The sequence below is a fragment of the Podarcis bocagei genome (genome assembly GCF_964188305.1).
Source record: "Podarcis bocagei genome assembly, chromosome: 14".
NCBI classification, from domain to species: Eukaryota; Metazoa; Chordata; class Lepidosauria; order Squamata; family Lacertidae; genus Podarcis; species Podarcis bocagei.
In genome coordinates this window covers 19,751,649-19,777,181 of record NC_138139.1, presented here as the reverse complement: position 1 = coordinate 19,777,181, position 25,533 = coordinate 19,751,649, and the positions used below count along the sequence as shown (strand labels likewise).

The 25,533-nt window shown below is 45.7% G+C and overlaps 1 protein-coding gene across 1 annotated transcript in view; it reads right to left on the bottom strand.

Annotated features, from left to right (window-relative positions):
- The window catches only part of HAPLN3 (hyaluronan and proteoglycan link protein 3), a 29,773-nt gene extending 4,590 nt beyond the window's left edge, over positions 1–25,183 (bottom strand). The window contains exons 1-4 of the mRNA XM_081171264.1: positions 25,065–25,183; positions 10,132–10,280; positions 7,889–8,257; positions 1,172–1,474 (exon numbers count right to left, since the gene is read on the bottom strand). Coding sequence (XP_081027390.1) covers positions 1,172–1,474; positions 7,889–8,257; positions 10,132–10,252 — 793 coding nt within the window. The 5' untranslated portion in view covers positions 10,253–10,280; positions 25,065–25,183. The remainder of the gene's footprint in view (positions 1–1,171; positions 1,475–7,888; positions 8,258–10,131; positions 10,281–25,064) is intronic.
- Between the last annotated feature and the right edge of the window lie 350 nt (positions 25,184–25,533).

Below are 25,533 nucleotides of genomic sequence, written 5' to 3'. Positions count from 1 at the left end.
ACCCATCAAATGCAAAATCGAAAGGAAAGCTACCCAAATCCATTAACTACCGTAAAATGAAGCTCAGGGTGAAACAATCAACAGGAGTGAGATGAATTCCAACCCCAGCTGAAAGCCAGGTGACGGTTTTAAAAGCTCAAATGAGAGGGAGCCAACCTAGACTTATCTTGGGTAGGGATTCTGCAGGCTGGGCGCCTCTAAGAGTAGCAGGATGCATAACAAGGTTTGTGATGTTGAACTGAATGAGAGGTTTAGCTGTATCTAAAAGGTCCCAAGTTCCACACCAAGGACATCTCCAGCTTGGCCAGAAAGGTCTATTGCCTATAACTCAGGAGAGCGGCTGCAGGTCAGAGTAAACAGAATCAAGCTAGATGGATCGAGTCCCAATCAGCAGCCTAGAGCAGGCATAGGCAAACTCGGCCCTCCAGATGTTTTTGGGACTATAACTCCCATGATCCCTAGCTAACAGGACCAGTGGCAGGGGATTATGGGAATTGTAGTCCCAAAACATCTGAATGGCCGAGTTTGCCTATGCCTGGCCTAGAGACTGTAGTTTGAACTAACGATAGTCCTCAAAGGCAGTCCCATGTTCGGTGCATCACAGTATTATTATTATTATTATTATTATTATTATTATTATTATTATTAAATTGAATTTATATTTATTGAATTTATATACCGCCCAGGGGTCTCAGGGCAGTTCACAGAATAAATTCAAGATATAAAACCACAAAATACCTAATAAAAATAAAAACAACAACCCAATAGCCCCCCCCCAAAAAAAAACATTTTAAAAGGGCAGGGGATCTAAATCAGATCAACCAAAGGCCTGGTTGCAAAGGAATGTTTTTGCCTGGTGGCTAAAGGTGTCTAATGAAGGCACCAGGCAAACTTCCTTGGGGAGAGCATTCCACAGATGGGGAGCCACTGCAGGGAAGGCCCATTTTCGTGATGCCACCTTCCGGACCTCTCGAGGAGGCGGCACACGAAGGAGGGCCTCAGAAGATGATCTCAGGGTCCGGGCAGGTTCATATGGAAAGAGGCCAGAAAATCGGAAATCGCCAGAGTGGGAACATACGGCCAGGCCAAAGGGGACATGCCCAGCCCCACCATCTTCCCATCCCTCCTTTAAAGTAGCCTGCCTGGTGAACGATGGCAGAGAACAACTCACCTTTCAGAGCAGAAGAGAAACAGAAGACGTCGAAATGGTGGAGGTTCTTGTGGCGCTCTCCGTAGTTCCGGAGGCCAGGGGCCATGTGCTTCCCTCCACAGGGCTCCCGTGGCACAGTGATGGGGTATTGGGCTGTGCCATCCGTCAGCCAGCCTGCATTGCACCAGTCAAGGCCCTCCATCCAGGACTTAAAGAGCTGCTCAAAGGAGGCCATCATGGCATCCTGGTCCTCGCAGGTCTTCTTGGCCTCATGGAAGTTGAGCTTGTAGCGCCCACGTTGAGGCTGGTAAGGGAACACCACCCCTGGGGAAAAGAAAGTTGCCGAGTGAGTACAGGAGGAAGGATCACTTACTGAGGTGTGAGGAACCTATGGCCTTCAGAAGTTGCTGGACTCCAGGCTCCCATCAGCACCAGCCAGCTAGGCCAACAGTCAGGGGTTGTCAGGGACTGGGCAGAGGAGGAATGGTGGAGACTGCCTCCACATCCTGACCTTTCCAGGGAGGAGGAAGAGGAAGACAGTATAGATTCACAACAGGGGTTTGAGGGAAGTCACAGCTCAGAGGCAGATGATGAAGAAGAAGAGTTTGGATTTGATATCCCACTTTATCACTACCCAAAGGAGTCTCAAAGCGGCTAACATTCTCCTTTCCCTTCCTCCCCCACAACAAACACTCTGTGAGGTGAGTGGGGCCGAGAGACTTGAAGAAGTGTGACTAGTCCAAGGTCACCCAGCAGCTGCATGTGGAGGAGCGGAGATGCGAACCCGGTTCCCCAGATTACGAATCTACCGCTCCTAACCACTACACCAAACTGAGGGGGAAAGCTGGGAAATCATGAGAGAACCAGAGCAACACCTGGCTGACATGTTGTCACCAGTAAGCATTCCAGGCCCTCCATATCCCAGAACCTGGCTAGCCTTAAAAGTAGGAGAGCAAAGAGCTCAAAGTACACATTGCAGTACCCATAGAAGTGACGAATGAGGAAGTGGGAGAGGCAGGGGGTGGAGATTCACTCGGGACAATGCCATTATCCAAGAGGCTAGGTTCTAGAGCCTCTCTCTGTAAAGTTTGAAATAAAAAAGGACAGTAAGAAACTTTCCCTTGTCTTTATACTGTCCTGGGCAACCAGCCGGCAGCTGCTGACAGCATCCTGACAGGGATGTTGGGAGCTGCAAGCCTGCAGCATCGGAACTACACATTTATAGCAGTCATGGATTCCCAGTCATTTGTTAAGGGTGCTGAGAGTTGTTAGGAGGTCCCTGCTGCCTTCTGAGAGCTCCGATGCCCAAAGCAGTTTTAACAACCAGTCCCTCTTGCCAGGAAACTCTGGGAATTGTATCTCTGAGTTTCTGTTCCCAAGAGAGGTGCACACAAGGCCTTTGGCTTCTTGTGAATTGCTGCAAAAGAACATTTAGACAAGTCTAAAGAAAAACTGGGACACAAATTTTCATGGCCCTCTATGGTGTCTCGTTCACCAGATGTATTGAGTGTTAACTCTGGAAGTATGGTGCTGGAGGAGATTCTTGAGGGTCCCGTGGACTGCAAGAAGATGAAACATCTTAAAAAGCAGAGACATCACCTTGCCGACAAAGGTCCGTATAGTTAAAGCTATGGTTTTCCCAGTAGTGATGTATGGAAGTGAGAGCTGGACCATAAAGAAGGCTGATCGCCAAAGAATTGATGCTTTTGAATTATGGTGCTGGAGGAGACTCTTAAGAGTCCCATGGACTGCAAGAAGATCAAACCTCTCCATTCTTAAGGAAATCAGCCCTGAGTGCTCACTGGAAGGACAGATCCTGAAGCTGAGGCTCCAATACTTTGGCCACCTCATGAGAAGAGAAGACTCCCTGGAAAAGACCCTGATGTTGAGAAAGATGGAGGGCACTAGGAGAAGGGGACAACAGAGGACGAGATGGTTGGATAGTGTTCTCGAAGCTACCAGCATGAGTTTGACCCAACTGCGGGAGGCAGTGGAAGACAGGAGTGCCTGGTGTGCTCTGGTCCATGGGGTCACAAAGAGTCGGACACAACTAAACAACAACAACTGGAAGTGTATGCTCAATTCTGACCAAACTAAACTTACTAGAGCAAAATATAGAGCAGGAGGGGTCTCGATGTGAAATATATTGGCATTATTTTCAACTCTCCTACCCCACTAGTGAGCTTTATGGATAAAGAGGGATTTGCCCTCATGTAGGGTTGCCATATTTCAAAAAGTGAAAAGCCAGACACAAAAGTTGTTGAGTTTTTTGGGTTTTTTCTCCAGGGGGTGGGGGGTGGGCAGAGTGATGTTCTGATTTTTTTGTTCGTTATTTTCAACAGACAAACCTGGATATGTCCAGGAGTTTCCCCTATAGCTTCTTGTTTGCCACTATGGGATCTGGGATGCTAAACTAGGTAGGTCTTTGTTCTAATTTGTTGGTTGATTAATCATTATAATAACAAAGCTAAAGTAGGCTTCATTGCGAACCCACACAGTACAATGGTTTTAAAAAGAGAAAACGCTCATCTTTCAGTCCATTTAGTCAAACAACATACTGCCTGGCATCACAGAAATATATAATCACAGGATGGGCTCCTCACATGGGGAGGGGGGAAATGCTTAATGTATTCCCACAGAGCCTTTCATCTTGGATGAAAGAAGAAAGAATTTTTTAAAAAAAACTGAGAAAAATGACAGGCTACTGGTGACCTCTGGTGGCCAGAAATAGGTATATACTTGGCAGTTCTGGTAACTGCCTCCAGACTTCTTAGAAAATCCCAAGGATTCTACCTGCACAAAGGTGGAGTCCTGTTTATTAGGAAGCGGGAAAAGGACAGTTTCATGGGTGTAGCCAGGGGGGGCACAAATATTATTAAAAAGCATTGAAAGTACTCAGTTATCTGAGGTCCTGGCCCCCACAGCTAGCAGAAGCCATCCCCGCACAATGTCCTATTTACAGGGTATTTTTACCTGTGATTTTTACCTAGAAAAACTCAGCAAGTTTGATTTCCTTTAAAAAAATCTTTCTCTCCCCCCACCCACTCAAAAAAACCCAAAAATCCTGGTTACGCTCATGAACAGTTTCATTCATGTTTCCAAATAAAATTTGAGAGAGTGATCCAGAAACATTCAGTTTGCCATCTGCTTTGTGGCTTCTATCTCATGCTGCTGATGGTTAGGAAGATTCGTCAAGCATCCATAGTATTAAGTTGTTTGGGCAGTCTAGCATCCGAATGTTAAGTGGGGGGGCATCCATCACAACAATAATGCTGTGTAAGTATGGGATTTCATTATTTTTTTCTTCTGAACTATAGATCACCTTCCACATATATGTCCCAAGATGTCAGGGAACTGACATCAGAGCGAAAGGCGAAGGGGAGGCTCACAGATTATGCTGGTGAAGGACCCAGCAGCAGGGGGAGAAACAGATCAGTGGAGGGGGAAGCTAATCAGCGCAACACCAGGGATAAAGGGGGGCCGACGGGGGAATTGGAGAGAGGGCTCAGGGACTCTTCACTGGACATCAGTGAGGAGAGCCCAGATCCTCCGCTGCCCACGCCTTCCCTGCGCAGAAGACTCCCGCGCAGTGAGAGGAGGAGGAGACTGGGTGTCAAACAACTTTTATGTTGGAAGAGGTTCAAGAAACGCCCACAGACGGATTCTGCCAGCGACTGAGGCAGCCGCGATGAGCAAGGGCTGCGCAGTCAGAAAGGTTTAACAAGGCAAATTAGCCTAGAGAGGCACCAGTTTACGCACAAGTAACTCATAGCCATTACACAAGATTATGTACAAATCATAATAAAAACAGCAAAAAAAAAAAAAACCAGTTAAAAAGAGCAAGTGATTTTTTTTAAGCCCACCCAGGTATTTAGAAAGCTAGTGTGTGTTTAAACCTGTTTTTAGCTTATTGTTTATCTTGATTTTTTGAAAGCTTCTAATTATTGTTGCTAACTCTGCTTATGGATAATTTTACTGTATCATTTTTTTCTATAAGCCACTTTGAGGTTTGTTTGGTTGGTTGTTGTTGCTGTTTTACAATCAAGCAGCGTATAAATTTTAGGAAATAAATTAAATATGTAAATAAAAACAAGACAAAGTAGACACCCATGGCTGAGACCAATTCATTCAGCATTTCAGAACAAAACAAAACAAAAGTTTTCAGTTGTTTCCCAGAAAGTACAGCTAGCGAGTGCCGGTTGTTATTTCAACAGGAATGGTATTCCAGAGAACAGGGGCAACCATACTAAAAGCCCAGCACAGAGTTACGGCAGAACAGGTTTCTGAGATCTCTGGCTTTTCCATCCTGTCCTTCTCTCTTTACTTCCTCTCCATCTCCAGTTTGAATCATTTGTCCTACTCTTTTCTGCTAAGAAAGGAAACATATGCCAAACCGCTTAAGTTGCATTATCTAAAATAGTGGTGGGGGACCTTAGTTTCTTTTTCCGTGATCCACAGACCATTAACACATTGCAAAATCAGTTGACAATGACAAATGATAGCACAAATTAAAATATACATAATACAGCTTTAAAAACACAAAATTAAAATATTAGACACTGTGTGTGAGAGAGGGGGAATGGGGGGAGATCAGATCTCAATTAGAACAGGAAAAAGTGGGACATGCAAACAAAATATCTGTTTTAAACTGATTGCAGAGAGAGAGAGAATGTATACGTCAAGCAATTGTTAAAGAGGTCTAATGAAGATATCTGTATTCAAGAACTTTGCCACTTGATCTGTAACTGCTTCGGGGCCCCAATAAGTCAAAGTGATCTGATGACACACAGAGGAGCAAATAATAGGATATATTAGATCTTTCCCAGTCCCTTAAGAAAAACTACAATAGAAAAGTACATGCAAGATAGATGCCCCTTCAGCATTGTTGCAACAGGCAGCATCTGTTGTTCTTTGGGGTTTTATTATATCTGCCATGGAATAGATTGGAGGGGAGAACATTGAGCCTTACCAGATAGGAAGCTTCCCTGTATTTATGGAAGATTAACCATCCCAGAAGGGATGCAGGTGGCGCTGTGGGTTAAACCACAGAGCCTAGGACTTGCCAATCAGAAGGTCGGCAGTTCGAATCCCCACCATGGGATGAGCTCCCGTTGCTCGGTCCCTGCTCCTGCCAACCTAGCAGTTTCAAAGCACGTCAAAGTGCAAGTAGATAAATAGGTACCGCTCCAGCGGGAAGGTAAAAGGCGTTTCCATGCGCTGCTCTGGTTCACCAGAAACAGCTTAGTCATGCTAGCCACATGACCCGGAAGCTGTACGCCGGATCCCTCGGCCAATAAAGTGAGATGAGCGCCACAACCCCAGAGTCAGTCACGACTGGACCTAATGGTCAGGGGTCCCTTTACCTTTACCTTAACCATCCCAGGCATGGCATTCTGTCTTTACAGCAGGGGTGTGATTTCCCAGTGACTGGGGGGAACAAGTCTTTATGCAGGACACTAAAGTTCTGGGAGATCAGAGACTTAACCGTTGGTTTGGCTCCCTTTAATTCCCTGCTTAGCAGGTATGAGGGTGAAAGAGCAACTGAGCTAACTTTATGCACCGCAGCCTTCAACCAAGGTGATTCGAAAGAATCAAACATGGTCTCGGAGATGAATGAACTGGGAGCGAGCACAAAGCAACAACAGAGCCACAAATGGATGGAATCAATCCACAAAAAGCCCTCCCAATGAATTCAAGCCAACTTCCAGTTTAAGAGTAGCTCCAGAAACCCGCCTGGGAACCCAAAATTTTGGCCTAAGGAAAAAGTTTGAACTTACGGTATGCAAACCAAATTGGTGCCCCAAAAAGAATCTGGGAAACAATTCTGGCCCTATAAAGCCAAGATAGCTACTGGAAGGGGGGGAGGAAATCCAGCCTTTGTGGCAGAGGAGATGTGAATTTTCGCTCCCACATTTTCTTATGCTTTGATCCAGGTGGATATTTCCCATACCTTCCTGCCTATATCTTTGTAAAACCATACGCCCAGATATTGATACAAAGCATTGTCAGCCTGAGGGACTTGTGGGCAACCTTAACAGGGGCCACGTGCCATTGGTGGGTGGAGCCAGAGGCAAAAGTGGGAGGAGCAACGCATATACATTTTAGCTTTGTAGAGCAGCCTACACAGGCACACACTATCTTTCTATCCTCCATAGGTAAAGGGACCCCTGACCATTAGGTTCAGTCGTGGCCGACTCTGGGATTGTGGCGCTCATCTTGCTTTATTGGCCGAGGGAGCCAGCATACAGCTTCCGGGTCATGTGGCCAGCATGACTAAGCTGCTTCTGGTGAACCAGAGCAGTGCATGGAAACGCTGTTTACCTTCCCGCTGGAGCGGTACCTATTTATCTACTTGCACTTTGACGTGCTTTCGAACTGCTAGGTTGGCAGGAGCAGGGAACGAGCAACGGGAGCTCACTCCGTTGCGGGGATTCAAATTTCCGACCTTCTGATCAGCAAGTCCTAGGCTCTGTGGTTTAACCCACAGCGCCACCCGCATCTATCCTCCATAAAGGCAAGCAAAAGGCAGGATTCAAGAACACTCCTGGAAGGTGCAAAGCAGAGCGAGGCAGCGACATGGTCTGGGGAGAGTACCGAGGGCTAGATAGAGAGGCTTGGAGGGCTGGATTTGGCCCCAGGCCTCTGCTTCCTCCCCACCGCGATCCAGAATATTTCAGAATTTAGTTAAAGTTGGATTATGATTTTTAAAACGGCCACTGAATGCACCGTCCCACTCACCTTGGAGCGCTAGCTCCACAACTGCGCTCTCATCTTCCAGGCCATCGATGACCTCGCAGCGGTACTTGCCAGCGTCGTGCAGGCGCAAGTCATCGATCACCAGGGACGCTTCCTGGTCAGGCGCCTGCTGCAGGGTCGTGCGCCCCCGGAACCCCCCAAAGCTCCGCTGCTTCGACCCAGACGCCACCAGCACATCCTGATCTTTGGTGTTGTCCTCCCGCAGCTTGGACCACTTGACGCGGATCTTCCGCGGGATGTCCAGCTTGGGCACATAATGATAGCGGCAGGGCAGCACGGCGCTGGCACCACGGTAGGCATAGATGGCATCTGGGGAAGTCTCGACCATTAGCCTTACAGCACGGAATTGAACTGCAGGGGTTGAAAAACAGGGTATGAAATACAGTGGTACCTTGGTTCTCAAACGCCTTGGTTCTCAAACGCCAAAAACCCGGTAGTAAATGTTCCAGTTTCCAAACATTTTTTGGAAGCCAAACGTCAGATTCGGCTGTCGGCTATTGTTTCCGGGGCACCTGCGCCAATCAGAAGCTGCGCCTTGTTTTTTGAACATTTTGGAAGTCAAACAGACTTCTGGAACAGATTAAGTATGGCACTTTTGAATTTGCTATTTATTTTGTGTTTTTGTTTTTGAGGCGTTTTCTATTACAGTGGTATCTCTAGATGCGAACGGGATCCGTTCCGGAGCCCCGTTCGCATCTAGAAGCAAACGTAACTAGTGACGGCACGTCTGCGCACGCACGCGTCGCTTTTCACCGCTTCTGCGCATGCATGTGATGTCATTTTGAGCATCTGCACATGCGCAAGCGGCGAAACCTGGAAGTAACGCGATCCGTTACTTCCGGGTTGCCGCAGAGCGCAACTCGAACGTGCTCATCCCGAAGCACATTCAACCCGAGGTATGACTGTAATTTGTTTTTGTGACTGTATGGAGCCCAGTTCAGCTACTGATTGTGTGACTGCGGAAATGGATAAAAGCCCCCCATCCAAACAATGACTACCATCAGTGCAGGTAAGAAAAAATAATAATTTTAATTTTTATCATCCACAATACTGTCTTATTTGTTTTATAGTATATTACATTGGTTATTGCTTTCATTTTATGGATCAATGATCTCATTAGATAGTAAAATTCATGTCTCCCCTCGCCTTACCCACTTTTTAATTATTCTAAACTAGAATGCCACATGAGCAACGGCATTCACAACCCAAACACCCAAGGTGCCCATTAAGACTGGTAGGGAGGCCAACAGTAGGTGGCGCCAGAGGCAATGCCAAGCAGAGTCAACTCATTCCAGTTTTGCCCTCCCTGCCGAGTGCTACAAAGGCAACACCAAAACTTAAGAAAGGGAAACTGACAGCCAGGGACATGCCCTGGACTGGTTATAAATAAGAGGGCAGGAAGATGGACATTGGCTGAGGGCAGAATGAGGCAGCTGGGACAGGGCTCCATTTGCCCCAATGGAGCAGCCGCCTCTAGGATTAGGTTCTCATGGCCTGCTTTCCACATCTGTAAAGGTAAGAACACTCCTGCTGGGTCAGTCAAACAGCCCACTTAGTCCAGCATCCTCACGGTGGCCAACTAGATGTCTATGTCAAGGAGCCTTCACAGCAACTGGCAATCAGAGACACATTGCCTCTACAAGTATGAATAGAATCATACAATTGTAGAGTTGGAAGCGACCAGGATTCAACCCCCCTGAATGCAAGAATCTTTTGCCCAATGTAGGGCTCAAAGCCATGACCCTGAGATTAAGAGTCTCGTGCTTTGACCATGTTATGTACTGAGTTGAATAGGATCCAAAAAGCAGCAGTCTGATTGGTCCTAGAACAATAGGGTCCAGAATGCAGCAGGCTGATTGGTCCTAGAACAATGCAGCAGTATGATTGGTCCACAGGAGCCACCCAATCCAGCTCCAGGTGGAAATGAATCCGCAACCTGATTGGCCTATAGGAGAATCCCAGAATTAGCCAATCACGTGTGACCCATTGTGTAAATAATGTATATAAAGCAGATATTTTGGGGAAACTTTCATTCCTCACTACTATGAGCTGAATAAAGAGCATGAAATCCACACTCGACTCCGAGTATATTTCAGGCCAACTGAGCTATTCCAGGTTCTGACTTCTACTGGGTCTGCCACAGCCTTCCAGCCCAACCCAGTTCCTTCAAATTCTCCCTCTTCAGGTGCTGTTTTGCTTTGTTTTTCCCCCTTCCCACTTCTTACCTTCATCGTCAGCCTCTCCTTTGTCACTCATGAACCGGTCATAGTAGAAACCATTGTAGAAAGGGAGGCCGCAGTAGCAGCTGCTCGCCTGCAGCAGCATCACAACCAGTAGGAAAAGCATCACTTGCGGGAGATTGCAGAACAGAAGCCTGTCCATCAAAGGAGGGGAGAGGGGAATTAGCAAACTGGTTAATGCACAGAGACTGTTGTATGTGAGGGAGGCAACTTACACACACACACACACACAGAGAGAGAGAGAGAGAGAGAGAGAGAGAGAGAGAGAGAGAGAGAGAGAGAGAGAGAAATTTTTAAAAGACAACACTTGCATAAATTTGGCACATACAAATTTGTACGTATAACTCACAATTTAGAAATAATTAGTGAAATTTGAAACGGGGGGGGGGGATGACTCTCACCAGAGCAGGATTGATGGCAGCCACAGTGGCTGCCCAATCTAATGTCCAGTTGCTAAATTAGTGAATACCATGGTACCTCAGGTTAAGTACTTAATTTGTTCCGGAGGTCCGTTCTTAACCTGAAACTGTTCTTAACCTGAAGCACCACTTTAGCTAATGGGGCCTCCTGCTGCCGCTGTGCTGCCGGAGTCCGATTTCTGATCTCATCCTGAAGCAAAGTTCTTAACCTGAAGCACTATTTCTGGGTTAGCGGAGTCTGTAACCTGAAGCGTATGTAACCTGAAGCGTATGTAACCTGAGGTACCACTGTATACAAAACAACTACAGTTACATGGACTTGCATAGAAGCATGGAATTCCACAATTGGAAGGGACCATGTGGGTCATGTAGTCCAACCCCCTGCAATGCAGGAATCCTTTGCCCAATGTGGGGCTCAAACCCACAACTCTGAGTGTCTGGATGCTGTCAGTGGCTCTCGGCTGGTTGCCCAGGAAAGTATAAAGACAACGGAAAGTTTCTTACCATCCTTTTTTATTATTTCAATCTTTCCAGAGAGAGGCTCTAGAACCCAGCCTCTTGGATAATGGCGTTGTCCCGAGTGAATCTCCACCCCTCGTCTCTCCCTCTTCCTCATTCCTCATTCTCATCGTCTCCTCTACGGGTGCTGCTAAATGCCCTCTGTCTTTGAGCTCTTTGCTCTCCTACTTTTTTATATATATAATATTTTATTAAGTTTTATCGATAGAAAAGTTTAGAAAAATACACAGAGCAAAAAAAAAAGATACAAATTACAAAATACAAAAATACAGACATTAAACACAAAAATAGAAAGGGAAAGACACATATACAAAACAAAACAAAACAAAACAAAAATCCCTCTTTCTTAGTTTCTCATCTTTCATTAACTTATTTTCCTGACTTCCTCACTTCTCCCATTTTTGTATCCCTTTTAGAAATTGGTTCAGCAAATTCATATCCTATTAGTTTATCTAATTATTAATCCCATCTTACATTTTACCTTGTTGCTAGAACCTCTTCAATTCATTTCAATGTCATCAGCATTCAAAAATTTTACAATATTTCTGCAAATAAGTTTTAAATTTCCTCCAATCTTCTTCCACCAACTCTTCTCCCTGGTCTCGGATTCTGCCAGTCACTTCCGCCATCTCCATATAGTCTATTTTGCTCTCCTACTTTTAAGGCTTGCCAGGTTCTGGGAGATAGAGGGTCTGGAATGCTTTCTAATGACAACGTGTCAGCTGGGTGTTGTTCTGACTCTCCCATGATTCCCCAAATTTCCCCCTCATCTGCCTCTGAGTTGTGACCTCCCTCAAACCCCTGTAGTGAATCTATACTGTCTTCTGTTTCCTCCTTCCTGGAAAGGGTTAGGATGGGGAGCCGGTCTCCACCATTCCTTCTCTGCCCAGTCCCTGACACTGAGATTAAGAGTCTCATGCTCTACTGACTGAGTTATCCTCAGGCCTCACTTCACAAGGCTGGAGCATATGTATACACACACACACACACACACACACACACACGTTGCAGACCAAAACACACTTTCCAGGGAGTTAGTGCTAGTGAACTCAGCAGAGCTTACTTTTGTGTTTTGTATTTTTTAATTTTTTTATTGGTTTTTATTAAATATTACAAGAAAATAAAAAGAAAAAAGAAATAGAATAAAAAATCAATACATAACACTGTAAACACATTTGTCTACGTATTTTCCAACATGCAGACTAGAAAAGAAAAGAGACGAAAGATAAAAGAAAAGAATAAAAGGAAAGGAAAAAGGAAAAAATACTTTTCATAATCAATAATACCAAATTTATACTTCAAACATTACAATATATACATCCTAGTTAAAATATTCTAAAAGACTTCCACTGCATTTACCACACGTCTCTTAGTTTCTAGTTCACCTTTACATCTGTTCTTCAGTCACTTCCTTTCCTTGAGTTCTTTCATAGTCCATCAAATCTTTGTGTTCTCTATAGTCTTCACAAGGTTAGTCTAAGCACAACCAAACTTTCGTATTTGAACCCTGCTTGTGTAAATATTCATTTAAGCATTCCCATACTGTAGTTTTGGATTTGTGCCTTATTAAATCAGTCAATTTTGCTAACTCCAGATACTCCCATAATTTACTTAAACATTCCCTTTTTGTTTGGATATTATTTCCTTTCCAATAACTGGCTACCAATATTCTCGCTGCTGTTGTTACTAGCAGAGCTTACTTTGGAGTAAACACGCTTAACTTTGCACACGGTTAGTCTGAATCACAGAAGTCTGTGCAAGCTCCCCTCTGGCCAACAGAGGGCACTTGATACCCACAAAGTTCCCTGCTTGCTCCTCAGCTCTGGAATTTGACTTCTTGGCCCCCTGCTTAGACAAAAATTTACAACCTATTTGAAACCATCACTGCTGCTGCTTGGAAAAGGAGGGGGCCTTGCAACTCTCCCCTCTTCCAGTCCTCTCCCATCATTGCCACACATACCAGAAAATCCACACACTCAAGCTTTCAAAGAAAGGGTCATATAGCTCAGTGGCAGAACATCTGCTTTGCGAGTGAGAGAGATCCTGGCATCTCCAGGTAGGGCTGGGATATGACTCCCTGCCTGAAAACCTGGAGAGCAGCTGCCAGCCAGTGTCCAGGCATGGCCAAACCTGGCCCTCCAGCTGTTTTGGGACTACAATTCCCATCATCCCTGACCACTGGTCCTGTTAGCTAGGGATGATGGGAGTTGTAGTCCCAAAACAGAGCTACGTGGGCCTTTAGTCTGATTCGGTATAAAACAGCTTTCTTTCTTTTTTGTTAGGGCGTTTATTAATTTTCCAATAAAAAACATCCAATTAACATATCAAATCACAATCCAATAAAAAACTAAAGTAAAAAAAATCAAATTGTCTTCCAAATTATAATCTTGAATTATAATCTTGAAACAGCTTTCAAACTCCCAGTTCATCGCATCTAAGGCTGCTATCTCAGCCACTGACGTTTTGAAGAGATGTTAAACTCTGCAATCATTAACACACACAGCAAGATAGCAAACTCGGGTCGTGAGTTATGATTGCTATGTATTTATCTTTTACAGTGGTACCTCAAGTTACATACGCTTCAGGTTACAGACTCCGCTAACCCAGAAATAATACCTCGGGTTAAGAACTTTGCTTCAGGATGAGAACAGAAATCGTGCTCCGGCGGCACGGCGGCAGCAGGAGGCCCCATTAGCTAAAGTGGTGCTTCAGGTTAAGAACAGTTTCAGGTTAAGAACAGACCTCCGGAACGAATTAAGTACGTAACCAGAGGTACCACTGTATTGCGTTTATACCCCACCTGGTTCTTCAAGGAGCTTCAAGGTGGTCACATGGTTCTCCTCTTCCCCATTTCATCTTCACAGCAACCCTGTGAGGTAGGTTAGACCAAGAGATGGTGACTGGCCCAAGGTCACCCAGTGAGGTTCATGGCAGAGTAGGGATCCACACCCTGGTCTCTCAAGTCCTAGTCTGACACTCTAACCACTACACCACAAAGGGAACTACCGGGAAATAAGGAGGCAGTAGCGGGGTGCTCAGGGGACTCTCCGCCCCTCCATAACTGGCAGAAGTCAAAACATCAGAGAGAAGAAACACCAGCGTGCACCTATAGCAGCAAAACTGGACTCCTTCATCTGCCCCAGCTGCAACAAAACATGTCTCTCCTGCATCCATCTCAAAAGACTCAGCAGGCACTATAATTCTTCAAACCGTATGACTTTACTCCCAAAGTCAAACCGTTTATCTGCCATCGTTTCCCAAGACAGATGCCAACAACAACAAAACAATATTGAGAGTGAAAAATTCTATGGGAGTAATTAAAAAAAAAACAAATAGCTCAATGATGTCTGAGCATGCTCAGTGACCACAAACTTCCAAGGGTGAGAGAGGGATGGAAAACCGGGGAGGGGAAACAGAATGGAGTTGACTCCTTCAGAACACTCCACACCACATTATTTTTATACTACCGTTAATTATTTCATTGCTTATGCTCCCTTCAACACAAGGTCCCTGGGCAGGCTACAGCAATTTAAAAATGCAATCAGTTTAAAGCAAATATTTTGTTTGCATGTTCCACTTTGTCCTGCTCTAATTTGATCTTCTGTCTGTCTGTCTGTCTGTCTGTCTGTCTGTCTGTCTGTCTCTCCACCACTTATTTCTGGAAGACTGTCCTATTAAATTACTCACTATGAAAGCGTAGTCTAGCAAGCTCATACCCATCACATTTTGAAGACCAGGCAAAAGATTTAAGCAAATCATTCCCTCCGTTTCCAATATCCAGAGGTCCAGACAGGTAATATGTCAATGGAACAGCACTGCAGACAAGGAGATGGTTGTTTGTTGGTTGTTGTTGTTGTTTAGTCGTTTAGTTGTGTCCGACTCTTCGTGATGCCATGGACCAGAGCACGACAGGCACTCCTGTCTTCCACTGCCTCATGCAGTGCACGACAGGCACTCCTGTCTTCCACTGCCACTTCCACTCATGCTGGTAGCTTCGAGAACACTATCCAACCATCTCGTCTTCTGTCATCCCCTTCTCCTTGTGCCCTCCATCTTTCCCAACATCAGGGTCTTTTCCAGAGAGTCTTCTCTTCTCATGAGGTGGCCAAAGTATTGGAACCTCAGCTTCGTGATCTGTCCTTCCAGTGAGCACTCAGGGCTGATTTCCTTCAGAATGGACAGGTTTGATCTTCTTGCAGTCAATGGTACTCTCAAGAGTCTCCTCCAGCACCATAATTCAAAAGCATCAATTCTTCGGCGATCAGCCTTCTTTGTGGTCCAGCTCTCACTTCCATACATCACTACTGGACGATTGTTGGTAGGTTTGGGGAAACCCTGAGATTTGCAGAAGGGCAAAAAAACTATTTTGTGGGGGCGGACACTAAGGAGTGAAACGCCTGAATAAGAGCTGAACATGCAAAGTAGCCACAGAATGCTGACCGTCTGTTGGATGGGGAGGGGGACTGGGAGGGAGGGGAAATAGAATAGTGCATGCTAGAGGAGGGCTTGGGTAGGTGGCATCCTGTGCAGAAACACTCCACACTGCACCATTTTGTTGCTGCTCCTAGTAGTTGTTAACAACTGTGCATTTAACACAGAGTTAATGGAGTTAAGGCAGGCATACCCAGGCAGGTCAAAAAAAGGTTTTGAATTAAAACTGGTGGCTCTTTTCCACTGATATGCCAAAAGTGGTTTCTTTTCAGGGTGTGGAAAAATGAGAACCAGTAATTTATTTTTATCTAACAAAATTTGAGTACTGCAGAACTGTAAAGGAAACCTCTGAGCGGTTTTCGAAAAACATGAAATAGGCATTAAAATGATCGATGGAAGTTGAAGTGTGTGTGTGTGTGTGTGTGTGTGTGTGTGTGTGTGTGAATCAAAACATAATTTAAAACTATCTGTAATCTGTAATTACAGATTAAAGCATATGCCTGGGTAAGCTTGCCTAAATAAAAGCATTTTTAGCATGTGCCAAAAGGAGTACAGGGAAGGTAGCCGTTTGATGTCAATAGGCAAGGAGTTCCAGAGGGCAGGTAAGACACTGACTCCTTACGAATGTAGAATGAACATTGTGTGGCACTTGCAATAGTGGCAGCCCTGCAGGTGCTTTCAGAAAAGCATGCCCCTCTGTGGGTGGCATTCAACTAAGTTTAACACAGAGAATACCCAATGAAATTAATGACCATGGCTAAGTTAGAAGAAGAAGAGTTTGGATTTGATATCCCGCCTTTCACTCCCTTTAAGGAGTCTCAAAGTGGCTAACATTCTCCTTTCCCTTCCTCCCCCACAACAAACACTCTGTGAGCTGAGTGGGGCTGAGAGACTTGAAAGAAGTGTGACTGGCCCAAGGTCACCCAGCAGCTGCATGTGGAGGAGCAGAGACACGAACCCGGTTCCCCAGATTACGTGACTACCACTCTTAACCACTACACCACACTGGTGCCATTCATTTCAATATGTGGTATTCAATGCTGGTCCTACTCAGAACACCCACTGAAGTTAATAGACATGACTAACTTTGATTCATTAATGAGTCTACTTTGAATAGGACTTAGTGGAATGCAACCCGTTCGGTCTAGTCTAAGTAAAACATAGTTGAGTACCACCCTGCAAAACAGTAATGTCATAATGCATGACTACTCAAAAGTAAGTGTCATCAAGTTCAATGAGAGAGCCAGTGTGGTGTAGTGGTTAAGAGCGGTAGTCTCGTAATCTGGGGAACCGGGTTCGTGTCTCCGCTCCTCCACATGCAGCTGCTGGGTGACCTTGGGCCAGTCACACTTCTGTGAAGTCTCTCAGCCCCACTCACCTCACAGAGTGTTTGTTGTGGGGGAGGAAGGGAAAGGAGAATGTTAGCCGCTTTGAGACTCCTGAAGGGGAGTGAAAGGCAGGATATCAAATCCAAACTCTTCTTCTTCTTCTTCTACTGCTGCTTAACAACATATCCCTGTGCATGCCTACTCAGAAGTATGCCCCGCTGAGTGAAGTAGGAGCTTATTCCTTTGTAAATCGATGCAGGATTGTGCCTAAATCTCTGTTCCGAGCATGCAAAGGTTATGAAGCAGGGAATGAGATGGCCACCTATCAGGGATGCAGCAGTTTTCCTGCACTGGCAGGGGCTGGTCTCGATGACCTTCAAGGTCTCAACTCTACAATTTCACGTTCAGAACAGGGGATCATGCAGAGAGACAACGGGCAGCCTCCTCCGGGGATGGAAGAGGCACTCCTGAGCCTTTACACATTGGTCCACTGGATGAAGAAATAAGGCAGGATTTCTCCCCGCTTCTGGTGGAGAAAGCAACAGCAAAAGACCAGACAAGCAATTCACAGTGAGGTGCAGTTGGCATGCCTGGTGTGCGGATGGATCAGTGCTCCCAGCTCACAGGAGCCTCAATTTATCTGTTTCTCACATCCACACCAGCAGTCCTCCTGTACCCCACTGGTGCACAAGTGTACGCTACAAAATCAGAAGCCGCATCCTGCCTACATTGGGTTTCCAAGTCAAACCTCCATATTTAGAGGATTAGCTGGGACTTGTCTTAAAAGAACAGGACGGGTGATTTTGAAGCACAGTGTGAAATGACTACTAAATTCAGTGAGCACTGTGGCAACTTAAACCTGGCTTAAGGTTATCAAGAAGTCTCCTGGCCAGCAGGAAGCACCACTCAGTTTTTATGTATCGCCTTTTGTATAACCCGAGTGTTGTCTACAACACAATGTTGAGCACCACTGACAGAAATTGTTCTGTTTTCTGGCATTCCCTGGAGTTTGCCTTTTGGCATATAAATTTCCCCCAGCCTTCTGCCTTTATTAAGTTCTCACATTTATATCCCACTTTACCTCTGAGAAGGGACACGGGTGGCACTGTGGGTTAAACCACAGAGCCTAGGGCTTGCCAATCAGAAGGTCGGCGGTTCAAATCCCCGCGACGGCGTTAGCTCCTGTTGTTCGGTCCCTGCTCCTGCCAACCTAGCAGTTTGAAAGCACATAAAAGTGCAAGTAGATAAATAGGTACCGCTCTGATGGGAAGGTAAACGGCGTTTCCGTGTGCTGCTCTGGTTTGCCAGAAGCGGCTTAGTCATGCTGGCCACATGACCCAGAAGCTGTACGTCGGCTCCCTTGGCCAATAAAGCAAGATGAGCGCCGCAACCCCAGAGTCAGTCACGACTGGACCTAATGCTCAGGGGTCCCTTTACCTTTACCTCTGGGAAGCTTAAGAGTCTCCTCATTTCCATTTATTATTACAACAACCTTGCAAGGTTGGTTAAAGTGACTGATCCAAGGGTCTGCAGCGAGCTTCCTGGCTGAGCAAAGCTCTGGACCAGGCTCCCCAGTCCTAGGATGGATCTACACACAGCAGGGGGGGGGGAGAGACGCTATAAATACAGTGGTACATCTGGTTACAAACAGGATCCGTTCCGGAGGCCTGTTTGCAACATGAAAAGAGCGCAACCTGAAGCGCCGTATCTGCACAGGTGCGCGGCACGATTTGGCGCTTGTGTGCATGTGTGAAGCATGATTTAGCACTTCTGCGCATGTGCAAGCAGCAAAACCCGGAAGTAACCCTTTCCAGTACTTCTAGGTCGCCGTGGGACGTAACCTGAAATAACGTAACATGAAGCAAACGTAACATGAGGTATGACTGTAAGTCAGAAATTAAATTGTTACAACAAAAGAAAAAAAAACTCTATGTAAAAATCACATAGAATTCCTTTTGCTCTCTGTCGCCATCTGGTGTTGCATGTTTATAACACATTCAAAACGTTGTTTTTACTAATGTAGCTGAGTCCTCAGTCCAACCCTAGAATCATAGAGTTGGAAGAGACCACAAGGGCCATCGAGTCCAACCCCCTGCCAAGCAGGAAATACCATCAGAGCACTCCTGACATGGTTGTCAAGCCTCTGCTTAAAGACCTCCAAAGAAGGAGACTCCACCACACTCCTTGGCAGCAAATTCCACTGTCGAACAGCTCTTACTGTCAGGAAGTTCTTCCTAATGTTTAGGTGGAATCTTCTTTCTTGTAGTTTGGATCCATTGCTCCGTGTCCGCTTCTCTGGAGCAGCAGAGAACTCTGCCCCGAGCCAAATTTGCTCTGCATTTTTTGAAGGGGCAGACACCAAAGAGACCAGGGAAGAGGTGTTTCTGAGAAGCACACAGTGAGGCATGCTACAAAATAGGAAGCCATATCTTGCCCAGGAAGCTGCATGCCTATTGCTCAAGGGTAACTTAAGTGAAACGTGGTACCTGCATATACAAAATCTATACCTTAGATTCAAAGATGCTAATGACAAAGAGTGGATGGGCATGCCCTGCTTGAACAGTTTCTGGAACCATATGGGGCTAGCCACTGTCAGATTACACAGACCTTATCCTGACCCGGCAGAGTAATTCTGATGTTTATATATGCTGTCAATTGAATCATTTATCCCTTCACTCAATCCAACACTTCTTACAATGCCCCCTCTTTGTTCTTCACTGGCTTCTCTTTCATCTCTCTCTTGAGCTTCCTAATTCCCACCAGAAAAACTCGCTTATAGGGGGAAAGGAAAACTCCTGTTACAGGAAACTGCCCCAGGACCCTATCTCTCCGCCAAGCTTACATGGGTCTCCTTACAGCCTCTTCCTGCATAAAATGCTGACTGTTCTTCCAGCCCCTTCCCCTACCTAAACAAGCTGTGGATTTCCTTTACAATCTGCCCCCCTCATCTAAACTGAGCCGTTATGATACTTGCTCCATAGACCAGATTACATAAATCTCAGTGTAACACTGACCTTCCCAAAAAACCTTCTGTGCCCAGATCAACAATTATAATTTTTTGGTGTGTGCTATTGGCATGCATATGCCTTTAAAACATAACAATCCAGAAACTTGGATGAATTTGCTGTGTGTTTTTTTTTTTACCCTGTAAGGACAGCATCTACAGGGGTGAGTTGCACAGTGTGAATCTGTGCTGATTCTTCTTGGGCTGTACTTCAAATAGGGAGACCGAGTTTTTGTTCTGCCATATCTTCCATTATCACTGAAAAGGAAGAAGAATTAAATGGGAGGGGTGGCATTTGCCCTGAATTAGATACACTGCATTTGGGAAGGGCAAATCCATAAATTTTGGGCTTGTTCAGTTTCCCATTATTCTGATATTAAATCTGAATTTTCACATCAGTCCCCATGAACAGACATTGTCACTTTACTAGAAATTTCTCCTAACATACATTATTTTTTCATGCAAGTTTGCCTAAAGGACAGATTTTTGCAAGCAACCTTCCCAACCGTAATGCATTCTACCACAGACTTGTAGGACTGGAAAGCGACCACAAGCATCATCTAGGCTAAGGGAGCTGGGCATGTTTAGCCTGGAGAAGAGGAGGTTAAGGGGTGATATGATAGCCATGTTCAAATATATAAAAGGATGTCACATAGAGGAGGGAGAAAGGTTGTTTTCTGCTGCTCCAGAGAAGCGGACACGGAGCAATGGATCCAAACTACAAGAAAGAAGATTCCACCTAAACATTAGGAAGAACTTCCTGACAGTAAGAGCTGTTCGACAGTGGAATTGGCTGCCAAGGCGTGTGGTGGAGTCTCCTTCTTTGGAGGTCTTTAAGCAGAGGCTTGACAACCATATGTCAGGAGTGCTCTGATGGTGTTTCCTGCTTGGCAGGGGGTTGGACTCGATGGCCCTTGTGGTCTCTTCCAACTCTATGATTCTATGATTCTATGATTCTAGTCCAAAACCCTGCAATGCAGGTATGTTATCTTCACCAATAGACAGATTTTTATGCATATTTGTCACTCTTGGCTGAGGAACTGCACTGCAAAGAAGTGCAAATAATTGTCACGTATTGTTTCAGGAAGTTCAAATTAAGCAAGTTTGCCTCTGAATGCAAATGGAAACAAACTCCTACCCCATCCCTCGGCTGGATACAGTCCAAACCAAGTCAAGCATTTTAAGCCCGCAGTGATACCGGCAGGAAAATACAACATATGCTCAAATCTCAGCTGCTGAAATCCATGTCAGGTGGATGTTAGTCATTGCATCTTTCCTATAGTTGAGACAGACTGAGAGAACTTCTCGCGGCTTCCGTATTTCACAGCCCAATCCAAAGGAAGGTTACTCAGAAATAAGTCCCATGCAATTTCAAAGGAGCATCTTTCCGAGTCTGCACTGCAGCCTACGAGATGGCATCAAAACCACTTCCCTGGAAATAAGCTCACCTAGGAATCTATGCTGTCAGGTGCAGAAAGGACAAAGTAGCTTGCATACTTCTAAACTGGTAAGATTTTGGAGAGAGAATGACAGCATATAGAAAGCAATATACAGTGGTACCTCGGGTTAAGTACTTACCGTATTTTTTGCTCTATAAGACTCACTTTTTCCCTCCTAAAAAGTAAGGGGAAATGTGTGTGCGTCTTATGGAGCGAATGCAGGCTGTGCAGCTATCCCAGAAGCCAGAACAGCAAGAGGGACTGCTGCTTTCACTGCGCAGTGATCCCTCTTGCTGTTCTAGCTTATGAGATTCAGAATATTTTTTTTCTTGTTTTCCTCCTCCAAAAACTAGGTGCGTCTTGTGGTCTGGTGCGTCTTATAGAGCGAAAAATACGGTAATTCGTCCCGGAGGTCCGTTCTTAACCTGAAACTGTTCTTAACCTGAAGCACCACTTTAGCTAATGGGGCCTCCTGCTGCCGCCGCACCGCCAGAGCCCGATTTCTGTTCTTATCCTGAAGCAAAGTTCTTAACCTGAAGCACTATTTCTGGGTTAGCAGAGTGTGTAACCTGAAGCGTATGTAACCCAAGGTACCACTGTATTAAATAACAATGACAATATAAAGTGTTACTATGGAAGAAGTCCTCCATTGGCCTTCTGCTATGGGAGCATGACCCTGCTCAGTCACAACCTGACCCAAGGTGAGTCAAAACAGCAGCTCTACTGCCAGTAGCATACAAAATTTTGGAACAGTGTTTCCAGACACATGTTTGGGTTAATCGTCTGGAAAAGGTTGAAAGGGACTACATCCCAATGAGATTTCCATGTGCTTAGGTCTTGACAGCGGTTCTCAACTGTGGGTCCCCAGATGTTGTTGGACTACAACTCCCATCATCCCTGAGCTCTGGCCTTGCTAGCTAGGGGTGATGGGAGTTGTAGTTCAACAACATCTGGGGACCCACAGGTTGAGAAAGGCTGGCTCAGGAACAAAGTGTAACTGTTAGAGTGCTGGACTAGGACCTGGGAAACCTAGGTTTGAATTCCTAAGTAGTCATGGAGCACACTGGGTGACCTTGGGCCAGCTACTGCCTCTCAGCCTAACCTACCCCACAGGGGTGTTGTGGGAATTAAATGAGGAGGGGAAAACCTTATGCACCCCCTTGAGCTCCTTGGAGGAAAGGTGGGATTTACTTGCAATAAATAAATACAATTAAAATAAATGTTGGGCCATTCATTCACCTAGCTCCATTCTGTCTGCACTGACGGACAGCAGCTCTCCAGGCTTTCAGGGAGAGGACATTCCCTGCCCTATCTGCAGATGCTGGGGATTCAACCTCGGTCCTCCTGTATGCAAAGCAAATCTCTGTTGCTGAAAGTCACTCCCCTCCTATTCCACTTTTTTTAAATTAAGGGTGTCAATGCAGGAAAGAATTTGGGACAGAAAGCAAGCCCCACATAGTAGCCAATACATATATTTGCTTATTTAAAATTAATATACTTCTATCCCACCTTATACATATTTCAATGGGCAATAAGAATCCACTTATAATCAGAATCTTTTTAAGTCTCGTGGAAATGGAAAGAGACAGTAATATTCACGGATATGTTCTTCAAAAGAAGGTATCTCCCAACTGCCAAAAGTCCCCATGAACTATTTATGGGAAGCAGTAGATTCCAGGAGTGGCTTTAGACATAGACCAGAATTTCAGGTCTCATCTAGCAAGAAGGAGTAGGAATGAAAACCTTCGCATACCTACATGGGAAAAAGTCCCAGTTTGACTTAACAGTTAAGCATACGTGCACAGTCCTCCTCACATAGAATCCCAGGAGAGAGATCATCCTTTTCTAGGGCATCAGGTCATGTGTTTGCTTAAAAATCATATCACAATGCACATACTAAACTAGCAGAGTTCATCTGAGCTGACTGACGGTATAATCCAAAGAATTTTGTAGCAAATCAGCTGTGATGAACTCTTTTAGTTTAGGATATGTATTGTGATGAAATATTACATTTTGGCAAGCTACAAGTCTTCCTTGATTACCCAGGACATATTTGTTGAAACTGTAAAGGGATCGCCTTAACAGTACCTTTAATCATGCCTGTTTCATTCTTCCTTTGCTTTCAAAGATGCACTTTGTAGCTCGCTCTGCTTTTACATGTCTTCATCCCTTCAACATCACCAGCTGTTTGGGCAATTTCACATGCAAAATTGGGCCCATCCATAAAGGTAGGTAAAGGGACCCCTGACCATTAGGTCCAGTCATGGCCGACTCTAGGGTTGTGGCGCTCATCTCACTTTATTGGCCGAGGGAGCCGGCATACAGCTTCCAGGTCATGTGGCCAGCATGACTAAACTGCTTCTGGCAAACCAGAGCAGCACACAGAAACGCTGTTTACCTTCCCGCCGGAGAAGTGCCTATTTATCTACTTGCACTTTGACGTGCTTTCGAACTGCTAGGTTGGCAGGAGCAGGGACTAAGCAACAGGAGCTCACCCCGTTGCGGGATTCGAACCACTGACCTTCTGATCAGCAAGTCCTAGGCTCTGTGGTTTAACCCACAGCGCCACCTGCATCCCTTGGCCTTAATATAGATAGTGAACCCCTTGTCTTTCCTTTGACTACCCCTCATCCACGTGGAGTTCTCCTCCAACTCCTGCTGTCCCACATTTTCTGCTCCCTAAAACTGGAGATACCCTATGCAATCAACGTAGCTCTCCAATTCCGATTTTAAAAGCATGGCAAACTTTTGGACTTAGAAGAATATGTGGGACAGCAACAGTCAGAGGAGAATTAAAGAAGACTCAAAGGGTTCACAATCCCATAAAGCAGGAGGACAGGGTTGTGTTTAACAGCACAAACCTCTCTATGTCTACTCAGAAGTAAGCCCCACTGAGTTCAATGGGCTCCCCTCCCAGGTATGGGTGGGATAGGATTGCAGTTTAAACCAGTTCTTGATGCAAAGGTAAAAATGAGCCCGTAAAAATGATGCAAAGGTAAAAATGGACATTTCCACTTTGCTTCCTCATCCGAGCTCATCAACAGTATTCACACTTCGAGGCTTGAGATTAGTTTGTGCTTAAAATCAAGAACCAGTTAAGAACCAGTTAGTCTTTAAAGCTGCAGTCCTGTGCCCTCTACCTGGGAGTAAACCGTATTAAACTCAATCAATGGGATGGTACTTCGGCAGAGACCTGGACGAGATTGCAAGTCCGTCCGTCCAGAATGTGCACTGCATCGCCTGACCAACAATCACAGAAAATGCTTCTTTTGGCTCTGGGGAAGCGGCTGGAATAATTCCTCTTTTACACTTCGCTGTGCCCAGAGCTCACCTCCCAATCATCACGACAGCATTGATGGCATGCTCCAAGTTTGCATCCTACTCAGAGTAGACCCTCTGAAGTGAACGGACATAGCTCACTAAGGTCCATTCCTTTCGATGTGTCTACTCTGAGTGGGACTGAGGTGGAGCCACCCCCTCCGTGGATTTTACGCCTGTCCCATCAGTTCCTCCCTTCCACCCCCTCCCCATAAAAGAAAGAAATCCTCTCGTTGTCAACATGCCTCCAGGACATGTTGGCAAAAGGGTGAACTTCCGTGCATTTAAAAGCTTCTGCACACTTGTCCCCCCCCCCCCCCAGCCCTGCCTCTTCCAAGCGCTCCATCCTCTAGGACGCAAAGCAGCGTCCCAGAGGATAGAAAGAAAATCTCTCTCTCTTTTTTTCCCTCCCCAACACCCCCAATCCTGAGTTCCTCATTCCAGGAATCCCAAAACTTACAGATGAGAGCCAAACCAATCTCCTGGTCGAGGGAGAGGCGAGGAAAGGCAGACGCTGCGGGCTTGATCGCTCACTGCAGAGTGAGTGAGGAAGTTGAGCTGAAAGTTTAATGAAATGTGTAAAAGGGAGGGAGGGGGACGAAAGGGGAGCAGTCGCGGGCCGAGCCTCTGGGCTTTAAGGACAGCCTCTTAAAGGAGCAAGCACGCCTCTTCCAGTCCCCCGTGCCTCAAAACAGGCTGCAGAAATGATGGAGATAACCAAGAGAGGGTACCCAGCCCTCCTAGAAAGACTGGCGCATCTTGCATATGTAATCGCCTGCTACTCGTTTCGTTTTACATATTGTTGTCGAGGGTTTCTGGAGCTTGGAAACAGGCGTGGGAAATGGTGGTCCTTTGGGTGCTGCTCGACTCCGACTCCCATCAGCCCCAGCTAGAAGTAAGGGATGAATAGGGACACGGGTGGCACTGTG